The sequence below is a fragment of the Carcharodon carcharias genome, chromosome 30, assembly GCF_017639515.1.
Source record: "Carcharodon carcharias isolate sCarCar2 chromosome 30, sCarCar2.pri, whole genome shotgun sequence".
NCBI classification, from domain to species: domain Eukaryota; kingdom Metazoa; phylum Chordata; class Chondrichthyes; order Lamniformes; family Lamnidae; genus Carcharodon; species Carcharodon carcharias.
Genome location: NC_054496.1, coordinates 18591883 through 18607263, shown reverse-complemented (window position 1 = coordinate 18607263; position 15381 = coordinate 18591883). Strand labels below are relative to the sequence as shown.

General features: G+C 44.9%; 1 protein-coding gene across 5 annotated transcripts in view; it reads right to left on the bottom strand.

Annotated features, from left to right (window-relative positions):
* Positions 1 to 15381, bottom strand: part of LOC121271411 (adhesion G protein-coupled receptor E1-like) — a 69721-nt gene that overhangs the window by 36023 nt on the left and 18317 nt on the right. For 3 of the 5 annotated variants that reach the window (XR_005941713.1, XM_041177403.1, XM_041177405.1), the window contains 8 exons: positions 15207 to 15347; positions 14373 to 14504; positions 13426 to 13514; positions 10782 to 10880; positions 8517 to 8694; positions 6962 to 7081; positions 3056 to 3258; positions 767 to 937 (listed from right to left, as the gene is read on the bottom strand). Coding sequence is in view for 4 of the 5 variants with exons in the window: in XM_041177403.1 (XP_041033337.1) it covers positions 767 to 937; positions 3056 to 3258; positions 6962 to 7081; positions 8517 to 8694; positions 10782 to 10880; positions 13426 to 13514; positions 14373 to 14504; positions 15207 to 15347 (1133 nt within the window). In the remaining variant the exon portion in view is untranslated. The remainder of the gene's footprint in view (positions 1 to 766; positions 938 to 3055; positions 3259 to 6961; positions 7082 to 8516; positions 8695 to 10781; positions 10881 to 13425; positions 13515 to 14372; positions 14505 to 15206; positions 15348 to 15381) is intronic. The other 2 variants (XM_041177404.1, XM_041177406.1) reach the window with 2 other exon arrangements.

Here is a 15381-nt window from a genome sequence, read left to right as displayed (position 1 = left end):
GAGAGTTTCCTGGCCAGCCAGAACCGTGCGGTAGCTGCAGTGCAACAGCTTCCCCATGTTAACAGACTCCACCCATGGGCTGTGGCAAGTGTCCTCCTCACTTTGAGGGGATTGGCAGGGAGGGAGGAGTTGAATTTAATTATAAAATATCATCTTCTACTTGTGGACTTGGTTTTGGATTCCACCCCACCCCACCACCCCGCGCGTCCCCCCCCCCACCGCCCCCCAACATTGGATGGCATGACCTGTACCAGGCACGGTGACAGATTGGATGGCACTGTAAGCAGCAGCCAGTGCCAGTCATGCTATGTGGTTGTGACATTAATCTCAGTTGATTGCATCACACAGTGAGAGGAAATCAGCAGCTCGTTTCACGCTTTGTTCAGCTTATATTTTCATTGATTCTAATAAAGGCCAATGTCGTTCATTCTGGGATAAATATCGACGTTTGGGATAGCTCCCCTGCTCTACTCCGAAAAAGCGCCATGTTGTCTTTTACTTCCACCTGAGGGGGCAGATGGGGTTTAACATCTTATCTGAAAGACGGCACCCCCGACAGTGCAGCACTCCCTCAATACCCCACTGGCAGTATCGGTCTAGATTTTCTGTTCAAGTCTCTGCAGCAGGAATTGAACCCACAACTTTCTGACTCAGAGGCAAGAGAGTGCTGCCGACTGAGTCCTGGGATGAACAAGAGAACCGCTGTGTTTACGGAAGCTGAGTGTGTTTACCTCCCTCTTTGACACAAGTTTGAGCCAAGTTTTACCTCTATCTCAATTGGTGCCATTAAAATAGCAAAGTTTGTCAGATGGTTGCATTGGCACATTACATGGGTTTGATTGGAACCAAATACTATGCAGCCCTCGGAGGACCAGAAACTATCCACTGCTGTTGTTTTCCAGTAGACGCACTCTATCTTCTCGTTGGCTTTCTTACCCTGCACGCAAGAATAAACCCTGTTAAACATCATCAAAAACACCCACTTCCCACAACCAGTTTAAACATTGCCAACTCTCTGAGCATTCTTTATGGTCCATGCAATGCACAGGAACCTTCTGTAGAGAAGAAATTAGACAGAAAAACGCACTTAACGCCATTGTGGGAGCACCATCACCAAATGCTCCCTCCACACTGTCCCATTGAACACTCCCAGGGCAGGTACAGCAAGGGGTTAGATACAGAATAAAGCTCCCTCTACACTGTCCCCATCAAACACGCCCAGGACAGGTACAGCACGGGTTAGATACAGAGTAAAGCTCCCTCTGCAGTATCCCATCAAACACTCCCAGGACAGGTACAGCACACGGTTAGATACAGAGTAAAGCTCCCTCTGCACTGTCCCATCAAACACTCCCAGGACAGGTACAGCACAGGGTTAGATACAAAGTAAAGCTCCCTCTGCACTGTCCCATCAAACACTCTCAGGAGAGTTATAGCAGAATGTTGGATACAGAGTAAAGCTCCCTCCACACTGTCCCCACCAAAAACTCCCAGGGCAGGTATAGCACGGGGCTAGAAACAGAGTAACATTCACTCGACACTGTCCCCATCAAACATTCCCAGGGCAGGTAAAGCACAGAATTCGATACAGAACAAAGTTCCCTCTACACTGTCCTCATCAAAGATCCTCAGGGCAGGTATGGCACAGTGTTAGCTATATGGTAAATCATACACTACACTGACCCAACAAACACTCCCAGGTACACCACGGGGTTAGATGTAGAGTAAAGCTACCTCTGCACTGTATCAATAATGTGAGTTTCCTTTGGCCACTATTTCTGGTAAAATGATGATGGGATTCTAAAAGAATGCATTGCACAACTTCACTAGAAAAGGTGACCAGGCAAGTTTTCCTCTGATGTGCCTGAATGCCAATGTCCAGTGATCATCCCAATTCCCCAGTGTGCGAATGTTCCATTTTCCCTGTCAGGCACACTTGTTCCCTTTCTGAATGACTGTGAATTGGGAGGCAGTTTTGTGACCCATGTCTAGGGTGAACTAACTTGTAACTCAATTCACGTTGGGATGTCACAACTGGCTCGAGTTGAAATCAGCTCAGACCTCACCAACCTTCCATTCTTTACTGAAATAAAAGCAAAATACTGCAGATGCTGGAAATCTAAAATAAAAACAGAAAGTGCTGGAAATGCTCAGCAGGTCTGGCAGCATCTGTGGAGAGACAAACCGAGTTAACGTTTCCAGTCGAACCTGATCCTTCTTCTGAACTGGAGAATTTCTGATGAAAAGTCATATCGGACTCGAAACATCGGGTGGAATTTTACTCCAGAGCGATTTTACAGTCCCGCCGAAGTCAATGGAGTTTAAAATGGCTCGCAGCATTCTACGGCCCCATCCTCGCCTTGACCTGGCCGAAAAATTCTGGCCGTTAACTCTGTTTCCCTCTCCACAGGAGCCCTGAGACCTGCTGAGTATTTCCAGCACTTTCCCATTCTTTACACTGAGTGTCAGAGGTTCTTTGCTTTTGTCAGATGTCACGGTCAAACATGATCATATCGTCAGCACCTATTTGATGCATTGACGTTTTCCAATAATTAATTACTGGACAGTGATTGAGCGCAGTAACCCTTCCTGATCTTTTACCTCTTGTTTTCAAATCCGTCCATGGCCTTACCCCTTCCTATCTCTGTAATCTCCTCCAGCCCCACAACCCTCCGAGATCTCTGCATCCCTCTAATTCAGGCCTCTTGTGCAGTCCCAATTTTAAATGCTCCAGCTATTGCCCATCCCTAATTGCCCTTGAGAAGGTGGTGGTGAGCTGCCTTCTTGAATCGCTGCAGTCCATGTGGTGTAGGTATTCCTCCAGTGCTGTTAGCAAGGGAGTTCCAGGATTTTGGGCCAGTGACAGTAAAGGAACGGCGATATAGTTTCCAAGTCAGGACTTGTAGGAGATCCGCCAGACCCACTTCTGGGCTAGGATTTTTATGTTCTTGGATCAGCATTTAAGGTCATTATTCCGAGTTCTGACTGCCATTTCCCAATTAAACTATGAAAAAGCAATTAAGGTTGGAAAAGCTGCAAAGTTTTATTTACAAACCTGGTTGAGTTTCAGTGTAAAATTGACCTTCTCCGCCAGTTCATGACTGGCTGCTTTGTTGCTGATTGTGGCTGCTATCACCTTGGAGTTTAATTGGATAGTCCTCTCAGTTTTATGGGCTTGTTCATTCCCTTCTCCATATATCTCGCTGTTCAAAATGGATTCCATGTTGTTGAATACGAGCAAGGAAACTGCAGCAAACTCTGGCAGAGCATAACGGTTTGGACATTAATGAATATGAAGACATTCATGGCTATACATCCAAGTCTACAGCACATTGGCCCATATCTTCTGATCTTTGCATTGTCGGAGACCGGACATAGCCCCTTAGATGTGCTATGGGACCCCTCAGAAGTCCCAATGCACTGACCCTGTGAGAATTGCCCGGGAAGATTGAACTTCCAATGGGCAATTCCCCGTTCACTGCGACTCTCCGAAAAGGTTTCCAACTCTGAGCTAGAGTCAGAGCCTTTGGACGGTTCCGGCTTACTTACCTGAATAGTTACCCAGGAAATGTTAGGCAGAAAAACCCTAGTCTAACTCCTCAGTAAGTACGCAACTGACCCCCCCCTGCCCACCGGCTCCCCCTAACTAACCCTCTGATCCCACAACTCCTGCTGACCCAACCCGACCCAATCTCACCACCCTATCCAGCTGCCACCCTACCCTCTTACCCACTTATGTCACGCGCCCTACAACACTCATTCACTAACACACTGAAAAGCTGTTTAAATGGCCCAAAGCTTTTCATTGTGTTAGTGAACAATTACCAAAATTTCTGAATAAAGAGACGCATTGTCGAAGCTTTTCGTCTTGCACTCATCAGGCCAAAACACAAGAATAGCAAATTGTAAAGCGAACAACAATTTATACTATATGAGAAGATGAATTGTTGTTCCCTTTACATTGGGTATTCTTGTGAATTATCAGCAATATTCAGCAATACTCAAGTTCTGTACTTCCAAACGACAATTTAATTACCAGAATCTGGCAGCTTGTGCTGTAAAAAAGGGGGCATGGCTTCTGCGCCGTCTCGCTTCACTGATGTCTCCGAGGTTTCCTATGCTGAGCTCTGCGGGATCCTCCATCGGAAGATTGGCCAGAAAATACGTACACGGCTGCCATTTTACAATCATTTCAGATCACAAACCATTGCTGAGATTGTTTAGTGAGGACAAGGCTATACCACCCATAGCCTCAGCAAGAATACAATGATGGGCTTTAATTCTGGCAGCATATAAATATACTTTCTTACACCGATGCCCTTAGTCATTTGCCTTTACAAAAAAATGATGAGCACATCCCAGTTCCACAGGATCTTGTTTTACTGGTAAATTTCTTAGATTCCTCGATAGATCAGAGACTGGACAAGTTGGGACCCAGTCCTATCTCAAGTACAAGAACAATTACTACATTGTTGGTCACAGGAGCCTGCATCTGATGAAATGAAATTGTACTTCAACAGGAGACATGAAATAACCAGTTAGGATGGCATCTTATTGTGGGGAGCATGAGTGATAGTTCCTCCAAAGGGAAGGGAGCCACTTTTAATTGAACTACACGGTGCCCATCCAGGAATTTGCCAAATGAAGACCATAGCAAGTGACTATTGATGGTGGCCAGAGATGGATGGCGAAATAGAGAGTTTAGTAAAGCACTGTGGGCAATGTCAGCAATTGCAAAAGTTGCCAGCGATAGCTCCATTACACCCATGGGAGTGGCCAGGTAGACCCCGGATGTAGTTACACATTGACTATGTTGGACCTTTCCTGTAAACAATGTTTCTGCTTTTTGTCGATGCCTATGAAAATGGCTGGGCGTACAATTGAATGTTGGATGCTACAATTGAGAAACAATGTCAGAGTTTTGCCATTCACAGACTACCAGAAGTAGTCATTTCTGATAATGGCACGGCATTTATGAGTGCTGAGTTTCAACAGTTTATCAGCCTCAACAGTATCACTCGTAAAAACTGCACTGTACCACCCTCCCTCAAATGGACTGGCCAAAAGGGTGGTTCAAACGCTCAAGGCTGGCATGAAAAGCTAACTGGTGATTCCTTGGCAACCAAGCTAACATGCTTTCTTTTTCATTACAGGACTAGACCTCACACAACAACACGTGTTATACCTATGGAGTTATTGTTGAAACGCAGTCTCAGGATGAGATTGAGCTTAACAATGCCGAATTTAGAGGGGAAGGTGGAAAGGAGTCAGGGAAGTCAGAAAGCTAGACATGAGTAGCATAGTCATGAGAGGAAATTTACTGTGGGAGAGCCAGTATACATGAAGAACTTTGGGGAAGGGCCAAAGTGGTTACCGGGTGAAACAAGTGCGGTGACTGGGCCTCCGTCTTACCATGTGGAGGTGGAAGGCCGGATTATCTGCAAACATGTGGACCCATTAAGGAAGAGAGAGACAAATCACCAAGATTTGGTTCCACCAGTGATCATGACTGGGTCTGCGTTTCTTGTTGAGGGTACTCAACCCAGGATTGACATATCTGATGTTCCTGTACGAGTTGAGGATACAGAACTGCAAGTGCCCATCGAAGCACCTGATGTTCAGGCAACTCTGGAAAAAGAGGTTCCTGACAAAGAATCTGAAGTTGTGGAGCTGCAACATTCCACATGTACCAGGAAACCACCTGAAAGATGAACTTGTAAATTCCTTACCCAGTGTAAATATTTTGTTGTCTTGAAAAATATGTAGTTGTAAATACAATATGTATAGCTGAGTTAAAGGGGGAGGAATGTAATAATTATGGTTTTATTTAGTGTAATGTACCTTTAAGAATAATACTTGTTAAGGAAGATCACATGATCTGTAGTAACCAATAGGAGAGTAGCGCGGGCTACCTCAGCAGCCAGTGTAGAGTTAGAGTTGGAGCTGAAAGCATTCATCTAGTTGCTGCTGAGCATATTGTAAATAAACTTAATGTTTTCACCCAAGAAGTGTCTGCAGATCAACTCTATCATTAATAGCACAACTCGGCCACCCGACAAACCTTACTAAGCTGTGGCACAACCTTTCATGATTAGTTTACTTGTACTCCGAGATCCCTTTGTTCCTCTTCCTCACCTAGACTTGCACCTTCCAGATAATAAGTGACCTTCCTATTCTCCCTATCAAAATGCACTACCTCACATTTTTTCTGTGTTGAACTTCATTCGCCAATTATTTGCCCATTTATTCATGTCCTACTGTAATTTGTCGGGGTCCTCCAACTATTGATTATTCTGCCCTCCCCACCCCACCAAATTTGGTGTGATGTGCAAATTTAGGAATTGTATTTTTGATTCCAAAGTCCAAATCATTCATGTGAATTGTGAACAGCAGTGGTCCCACCACTGATCCTTGTGGAATGTCACTTTCTACTTTCTGCCACTTTGAATAACTACTCTTTGATCCCACTTTCAGCTTCTGATCTTGAAACCATTTCTGCCTATCTTTACCTCACAAAAAATCGATCAATCATTTTGTCCCCTAGCATCCACTGCTGTGTGGGGGAGAGAATTTCAGGTTTTCACCGGCCTTTGTGTGAAAATGTGCTTCCTGATTTAGCGCCTGACGGGGGATTTTCCAGTCCAAATTCCCGCCCGAAGTCAACTGACATTTTGCTGTTCCGTCAAATTTTTTGTCCCGCACGTGATGGTTCCTGCAGTGGGCAGGGCTGGAAAATCCAATCCTGAATGTATTAGGGCAAGTGACTAAAAGGTTGGTCAAAGAGGTAGGCTTTAAGGAGCGTCTTAAAGGAGGACAGAGAGGTGGAGAGGCAGAGAGGTTTGCGGACATCTTCATGCCCACAGACATTAATATAAGTCACCTTTATAAAAATGTGAAGCATTTCTAAACATGTAAGAGCTGCAAAATACAAGCTGAGTTGAAAAAGAGCCAAAAATTTTACCAGAGTGCTTCGCTCCAATGATTGATTTCCAATATATCTCCATGGTGTTATTCCGGACATGCATTCTCACCAAGTCGTCCAAGCTCATATTTTGCCCACCGGCCACCTGGATCTCGAGAGCTAAGAGGAAAGATAAGACCCTGTGAAGTATGCAGTGTCAAAGAGGATTGTCCTGCCTCTCTCTCACATGTTTACCTTTCTCTATCGATGACTCTGGCCATCTCTAGTTTCACCTCTTTTCCACAAGCTTTCATGCCTCCATTGATAACTTTATGGGCATCGTTCTTCTGAAATGCCTTGCTCAGGCTCTGTGGGAGCTCCACTTGATTAATTTGTGACTTTGTCACTTGGGTCTCAAGGTCCGAGGTTCAAACCTCATTCTGTGCTAACCCAGCTTACCTCTGTCAGGGCAGCTGCCAGGCTATAGTTGATGACAAAGTCCCCAGAATTGGGAGGGAGTCAATGAACCAGGGTTCCCTTTCCTCATCACCATCTTGTTAGGAGCATATAAGCATGTGGATGTTGGATGCAAATCAGACAGAATCACTCTTACCTTTGAATCAGGAGATACTGAGTTCAGACTACATTCCAGAGACCTGAGTACCAAATTCATGCTGACACATCATGATCTTCACAGCTTTCACTGCCTCAGATTGGCCCAAAGCATTTTACAGCCAATGAAGTACACTTTGAAGTGTTGCCACTGTTGTAACGCAGGAAAGATGGCAGCCAATTTGCGCACAGCAAGCACCCATGAACAACAATGAAATAACCTGAATGGCTAATCTGTTTTAGGTGTTAGTTCAGGGATAAATATTGGCCAGGATGACAGGGAGATCTCTCCTTCTCTTCTCCAAAATAGTGCCTTGGGATGTTCTATCCACCTGTGAGGGCAGAATGGGGTGGGCGGGGGAGGGGAACTTCGGTTTACTGTCTCCGAAAATTGGCTGCTCCGACATTGCAGAGATCCCTCAGTACTGCAGTGGGGTCGTCAGCCTGGGTCATGTGCTCAAGCCTCAGAAGAGGCAATAACACCATCCCTGAGCCGCAGGTGATCCAGGTGCAATTGAGGACATTGAGTGTGGCCTGCGGTTGGGGTACAGAGAAACCTGTTCTCGATCAATATTCACACATGATTCACGCACTTTCCAACAACTTATATCACACAGCCATCAGAAGCAGGAAACCTGGCTGATAACAATCTCCTTAGCATCCCTGTTGCTGCAGAGATGAGATAATCCAGCACAGATCACATATGAATGAGGAAACTTCCTTCAGATCCATGATTCAGTGCCACTGGTAAGACTTAATGTTTGCCTTTGTTCCTCAAAATAAATTCTAAGAAATATGTTCTAAAGGCTATGTCAGCTGTTTCTAATTGTTACATTTCTTTAGTTAATATGCCAAATGACTCTGGGGAAATTTTGGCCCATAAAACATGAAATAAACCTTTCCATTGATTAAAAGCTAATTTTAATCAAACTCTTTTCTGCGTCAACTCGACACCTGCTGAGCAAGATCAGATGGTTAGCATTTTTACCAAATAATATTTTACCAAAAGTGTCTTCTGATATTGTCTTTGCTCCTGCACTGGGCAAAGTCAAAGCAATAGCCATTGCCATATTCTCCATGAGGTCCATGATAGCCGCTGCTACATTGAGCCGTTGAGTTACCTCCATGTTGGCCCATCGTGACTTCCTATCGAGAAGGTCATTTACAAATTCTGTGATGGCCTAAGGATAGAAAGAAAACTGCCCTGTGAGTTAATTGATCTGTTTTCTTCCCCTCACTTCTATTCGTTTTCCCTGTTCTCTCATTCCTTTTCTTTCCCCCTATCCCTTCTCCCCTGTCCTTCTTTATTTATCTCCCACACAAACATGTGAATTAGCAGGAGTTGGCCACTCGGTCCCTTGAACCTGCTCTGCCTTCAATAGGATCCTTGGCTGATCTGATTGTAACCTCAACCCACATTCCCACCCACCCCCAATAACCTTCTGCCCCCTTGCTTATCAAGAATCTATCTAGCTCTGCCTTAAAAGATTCAGAAACTCTGCTTCCACCACCTTCCAAAGGCTCAAGCCTCTGAGAGGAAAAATTTCTCCTCATCTCTGTCTTAAGTGGGCAACCCCTTATTTTAAAATGGTGACCCCTAGTTCTAGATTCTCCCACAAGAGGGAACATCCTCTCCACAACTATCCTGTTAAGACCCCTCAGGAGCTTATCTGTTTCAATCAAGTTGCCTCTTAATCTCCTAAACTCCATCGGATACAAGCCCAGCCTGTCCAACCTTTCCTTGTAAGGCAACCCGCCCATTCCCGGTATTAGTCTAGTAAACCTTGTTTGGACTGTTTTCAACACACTTACGTCCTTCTTTAAATAAGGTGACCAATACTGTACACAGTACTCCAGAGGTGCTCTCATCAGTGCCCTTTATAACTGAAGCATAACCTCCCTACTTTTGTATTTAATTTTCCTCACAATAAAGGAAAACATTCTATTAATTTTCCTGATTACTTGCTTCAACCACTGACTAACCTTTTGTGATTCATGCACTAGGACACCCAGATCCCTCTGCATCTCAGAACTCTGCAATCTCTCAACACTTAGATAATATGTTTCTTCTTTATTCTTCCTGCCAAAATGGACAATTTCACATTTTCCCACATTATACTCCATTTGCCAGATCTTTTTGCCCACTCATTTAACCTATCTATATCCCTTTGTAGCCTCCTTATGCCCGCTTTACAACTTACTTCCTACCTATCTTTGTGACTTCAGCAAATTTAGCAACCATTCCTTCAGTCCCTTCATTAGAGTCATTTATATAAACTGTAAAAAGTTGAGGCCCCAGCACTGATCTCTGTGGCACACCACTCATCATATCTTGCCAATGAGAAAATGATCTATTTATTTCTATGCTCTGTTTCCTGTTAGCTAGCCAATCTTCTATCCATTCCAATATGTCATGAGCTTTTATTTTCCGCAATAACTTTTGATGTGGCACTCTCATCTCCTTTTCGCACATTCCCTCTCCTCTGATTCTCTTGCAATCCTTTTCTCCTGCTCTTGCTTTCTTCATTATTCCTTCTGTTTCCCACTCCCCTCCCCCCATTTCTCCCAGCCCCTTGTGACTGCCAATTACCTGCCTCAAAAAAATGGGGTTAAGGTCCCTCTCTCTCATGACCCCCTGCCTGCCTGACATCCTGGCCCCTGCCTCATTAGCAGTCTGTGACTTGAATGCTCCTTCCACATCAATGACCAGCTTCACGCCCTGGTTAGTCCAATGCTGCAGGATGGTTTGATGGGCTCTTGCAACCTATACACTGATGGGACCACCCGCACCCATTGGATGTGAGCATCTTGTTGGATGTCGACCCAGCATACTGAACTGGAGATCCAGTCTCCACTCATGAGAACTGCTGGGACTGCCTAGACCCCTTGGCCGGGAGATGGGAAGAATACCACTAAGCCAAGACTCTGCTCCAGGATGGTAGCTATAAGGAGCCCATTGTAAACGATAAATTATAAAGCCCAGATTTTCATATCTACATGAGCAGGAGGGATGGGATTTCTTCTGAATCATTGCCTCCTAATATTAGTGTTCTGTAGATACTGTTGGGAAGGTACCTTCAATTTGATTTTCTCCCCTTTGGTGTAGCCTTCTCAATTACGGCAACAACTTTTACTTACATAGTGCCCTTAATGTAGTAAAATGTCCCAAGGCAGTTCACAGGGTTATGATCTCGGTAAAGCAGGGGTGGGAAAACAGATCCATTACGCTTTTCAGAATTAAAAAAATACCAGGCCTGTAATTCCTTACCTGGGTGTCGTTTGCGGCACTGAAATTCTGACAGACGTTGCCAAGTAATCGGCGAGCTGATTCCAATATGGAGCAGGACCCATTATCCGAGGTGTTTGACTGGACAGGGGAAACAGGACAACAGTTAAACAGCAACCTTTCTCAATGATAACCGTAACTGGGCAAGGCAACCTAGAAAACCTGCCAAATGTGTTCCCTAGTTCCCTAGAACAAAAGCCTTGAGCATCAACTTAACATCGTCTAGAAACAGAGGATGCAAAATTCCTTGGGTCACGGCTCCAGTGCTTGCACCAGGTGATGATGTCTGGCACTACCCACTGGAGTTCATGTGATCAGTGAAAGGGCGCCTTATTGGCATGGGATCATGGGCAAGCGCCTCCTATAGAAAGAAAGATTTGCATTTACATAGTGCCTCAGGGCATTCCAAACTTTACATCCAATGAATTAATTTTGTCACAGTTGTAATGTAGGAAAAGTGGCAGCCAATTTGCAGGCAGTGAGTTCGCACAAACAACAATGCAACAAATTATTAGATAATGTGCTTTTTAAGCATTGTGTTGAGGAATAAGTATTGAGTCGGACACCGGGAAGAGCGTCCCTGCTTATTCTCAAGAAGTGCCATGGTAATCTTTATTCCACCCAAAAGGGAAGACTGGGTATGAGTTTAACATCTCATCTGAAAGCCCAGCTTAAGACCAAGAAAATTTGAACCTTGGTTTCCCAGGTCCCTTTCCACCAAATGGGTTGGTGGTGTGGGGGTGGGTTGGTTGAGGGTTGTGGGGGGCGGCTTGTGTGTGTGTGTGTGTGGGTGTGGGTTGGGGGTGGTGGGGGTGGGGGGGGGGTGCAGGTTTAAAGATGATAAATCCTCACCGATTTGGGAGTCCCAGGCCTCAACTCCCTCAAGTCTGAGGTTGGCAATCTCCTATACTCTTATTGCTTATTAATGCCAGGCTTCACATTTCTCCATGCAGGTTGGTCATTCAGTGCAGTATGGAGGGAGTGCTGCAGTGTTAGTGGTACCGCCTTTCAGATGAAACTTTAAACCAAGGCTCCATCTGCCACCTCAGGTGGGGGTAAAGATTATCACAGCGCTATCCTTGGAAGAGCAGGGGAGCTCTCCCTGGTGCCTTGGCCAATGTTTATCCCTCAACCAACATTACTAGAACAAATTATCTGGCCATCATCATCCTGCTGTTTGTGGGAGCTTGCTGTGCACATATTGGCTGCCGCATTTCTTACACTGACTATGCTTCAAAAGTGGCAAGGCGCTTTCACATATCTCTGAGTTCTTAGGTGATCTGTAAATGTAAGCGTTTCCTTTTCTCCCTCTCTCTCTCATCTACAGGAACAAATGTTTTTCCACTTTAAACAATGCTAAGTAACATGTTAAAATTGTTAATAGTGGCTACAGAAGAGGAAGAAAGAAAGCTGTGAAGAACTTCAGGACAAATCTCTTAACTCAGAGAATAGTAAAAATGTGGAACTTGCTACCATGTGGAGGAATAAACAGCACTCAAGGGGAAGGATGTGGTAATAGGGTGTGTGATAATAAGCAGAAAGGGAGGTCACATGGAGCTTTGGCACCAACATAAGCTTGTTGGACCAGTGCATTTCCATGTAAAACGGATATTGGTTTGGGAGTGTGGGTGAAAAAAAAACCTTTCATACAAATTCAGGGCAAGAGATTGACAGTACTACACTTTGCAATGAAATGACCCGATCCAAGAAAGCAACTTTCTTTCTGATCGAAGCCTCACCAAGCCGAGAGAGGAAAATAACAGTGGATATAGCAGGCCAGCCAGAGACACTTAGCGTTCTAGCAGGCCTTGAAACGAGATATGTGTTCTAGCAAAATATAAATAGCTTTTCCTCAAAAATTGACTATAAAGGGCTTCACATAATGGAAAATTACAGGAGAAAGCAATAAAAATGATGGATAACTTTCTGCACAGGAGCAAATCATGGTTTAAACAAAAGGCCACAGACTATAATTGGGTATTGTGCTTTTAAAAGAAGCTTCATAGGATAGTATGGCCTATCAACAATAATAAACTGATCCCATCCCCTCAAAAAAGGGCAAAGAAGATTGAGACCTGCCCTGCAGTCGAAGGATGATCCTGTTAATTGCCAGAAAGGGATTTCAGAAAGAGCGAGGGAGAGACGGGGAAAGACCGACTGGTTATCGGAAAAAGACTCCAACCACAGGGGCTAGATACTACTGGTGATTGTAGGACCACAGTGAAAAGCGTATTTGAGCTAGATATTGGTGAAGTGTTTACTTGCTGGATGTAATTAACTGATTTGAACCTTCTGATGCTAGATAACAGTGAAGAGTCGATTTGTTGGGAGTGACTAAGCAGTATGAGGCAGTTGCTGATTTAAAAAAAAACTATTTTTCCTTTCATTTCCTTTCTTCAATCCATTAAACCTGTAATCTCTTTCTGTAACCATTATAATTTTCCAGAAGCCCAATTCAAATCTGTGCTCATGTTGTGAATTAACCCTCTCAAGTGAGTCAATTTGTAATTCTCCTGGAGGACGCAGGTCGAAATAACTATAAGTAGGGTATTCCATTAAACATAAGAACTCCTACAGGAGCTAGCAAAAGAGTGCAGCTGGAAACAGGACAAAATGGGTCACATACCTGTTTTAGGGTTTCCGAATGCTTTAGGCCACACTCTACAAGAATGGAATTCTCCTGTTTTTCAGCATTGGGACAGTTAAAAGGTGGCTCTGTAGAAATTAAAACAGTTAAGATATTTCTCTACGCTGATGCCCATTGGCAAACTCTGCCATTTTCCTACTACAGTTTTTTAAAGCCCACCTGAACAGGCGGAGAGGACCTCAGTTTAGCAGCTTATCCAAAAGGATGCTCCTCCAACAGTGCAGCACTCCATCAGTGCAGCACTGGGGCATCAACATAGATTCCACTCAAGTCCTAGCATGGTGGTTGACAGCATGACCTTTTGACCCAGAGGTGCGAGTGGTAATAAGTGAGCCAGCCTTATGTACGCTGGTATCTGAAAGAGTTGACACCACAGCATAGTAATTGGCGTGCGGTGTGCCTGATTTTTAAGCATAATACTGGCACAAACCATACTAACAAACCACCTTAGGGGTTGGTCCGACTGCTATATTTTAGGCATCCTTCTTTAGGCATCCATTAAGCCCAGTAAGTCTGTCAATGAGGGGTCCAACGGCTGCAGGAAGAGCCCTATGTAAAATTTGCACCAAAGGGCCTAACACAAGATTTTTGGCAACTGTCAACTAGATGAACTGAATTTTAACATGTTTTCGACAGCACCCCTCCATCCTTCCAATACTGACCTCAAGGTCAATGCCAGTTTGCCGAAATTGGAGAGCTGCCTGTGGAGATGCAACAAGCCCTGAAGATGAGGTCTTAGGCCCAATTTCCTAGCTCTCAGGCCTCTATGGTCAGACAGAGAGCTACTCATACAGCAGGAGTCCAGGCCTAATAATGGACTCAAACTAATTTCAGCCCCTATGTACTCAGCACTCTCCCCTCCCTCCGCCCACCCCTCCTCTAGCCCCAGTGACCGTTGCTCTTTCTGTGTCAATTATTAACTTTACCTTTGCAGGTGTTTTGTGTCTTTCCTGGCTCTGGGTGAAATCCTGCGTGACAGATGCAATGGTAACTCCCAACGGAGTTGTAACAGGTTGCGTTCCTGCCGCACACGCCTTCATCCTCACACTCATTCACATCTGCAGCAAAGACGAACAGAAATCACATCACTCACTATATGTACAGAGCCGGACTGAGGGGGAGATGCTACGTGGACTCCCACATAGCTCGGGGCTTGGATCTCTTGTTGTTTATAATCTACATACGGAGAACTTACAGCACAGAACTAGGCCATTTGGTCTGATGGGTTGACCCTGGTCATTATGCTTCACACGAGCCTTTTCCAATCCTACTTTGTCTCACCCTATCAACATATAAGTCTGAATTTTTCGCTTGGTGTGTGGACATGAGCGCTACATGCTCAAGCGTAAAATAGCGCTTGACGATGTCGGGTAAGTGTCCCGATGTCATCGCGCACTCACGCGATATTTCGGTCAGCGGGCGGGCGCTAAACTTGGAAACGCATCCGCCGACATTTAAGAGGGCTGTTAAGCAAGCCCATTAACGGCTCAATAACCTGGGATTTTCTGTTGCCTGTCCAACCTTACGAACCAGGTCACTGGGGAGAACTCTCCTGCTCTTCTTTGAATAATACCAGCATGTTTGTCCACCTCAGAGGGCAGACAGAATGTCTCACATAAAAGACAGCACACCTGGCAGTGCAGCACTCCCTTATAAGTCAGCCCAGAGTATGTGCTCAAGCCTCTGGAGTGGGCACCCACAGATTCTGACTCGGAGCCACAGCTGACACAACGCTACTCCAGAAAGAGTAAACTCCTCACCTTCACACTTTGCTCCACCAGAAAATCCAGAATTCCCAACGGATGGCTTGAATCCGCTATGGCAGGAGCATTTGAATGATCCTGGTGTATTTTTACATACTGCCTGAGGGCCACAGGGAGAAGAATCACACTCATTGATATCTGTAAAACAGAAATGGTGGAAGTTCCACACAAT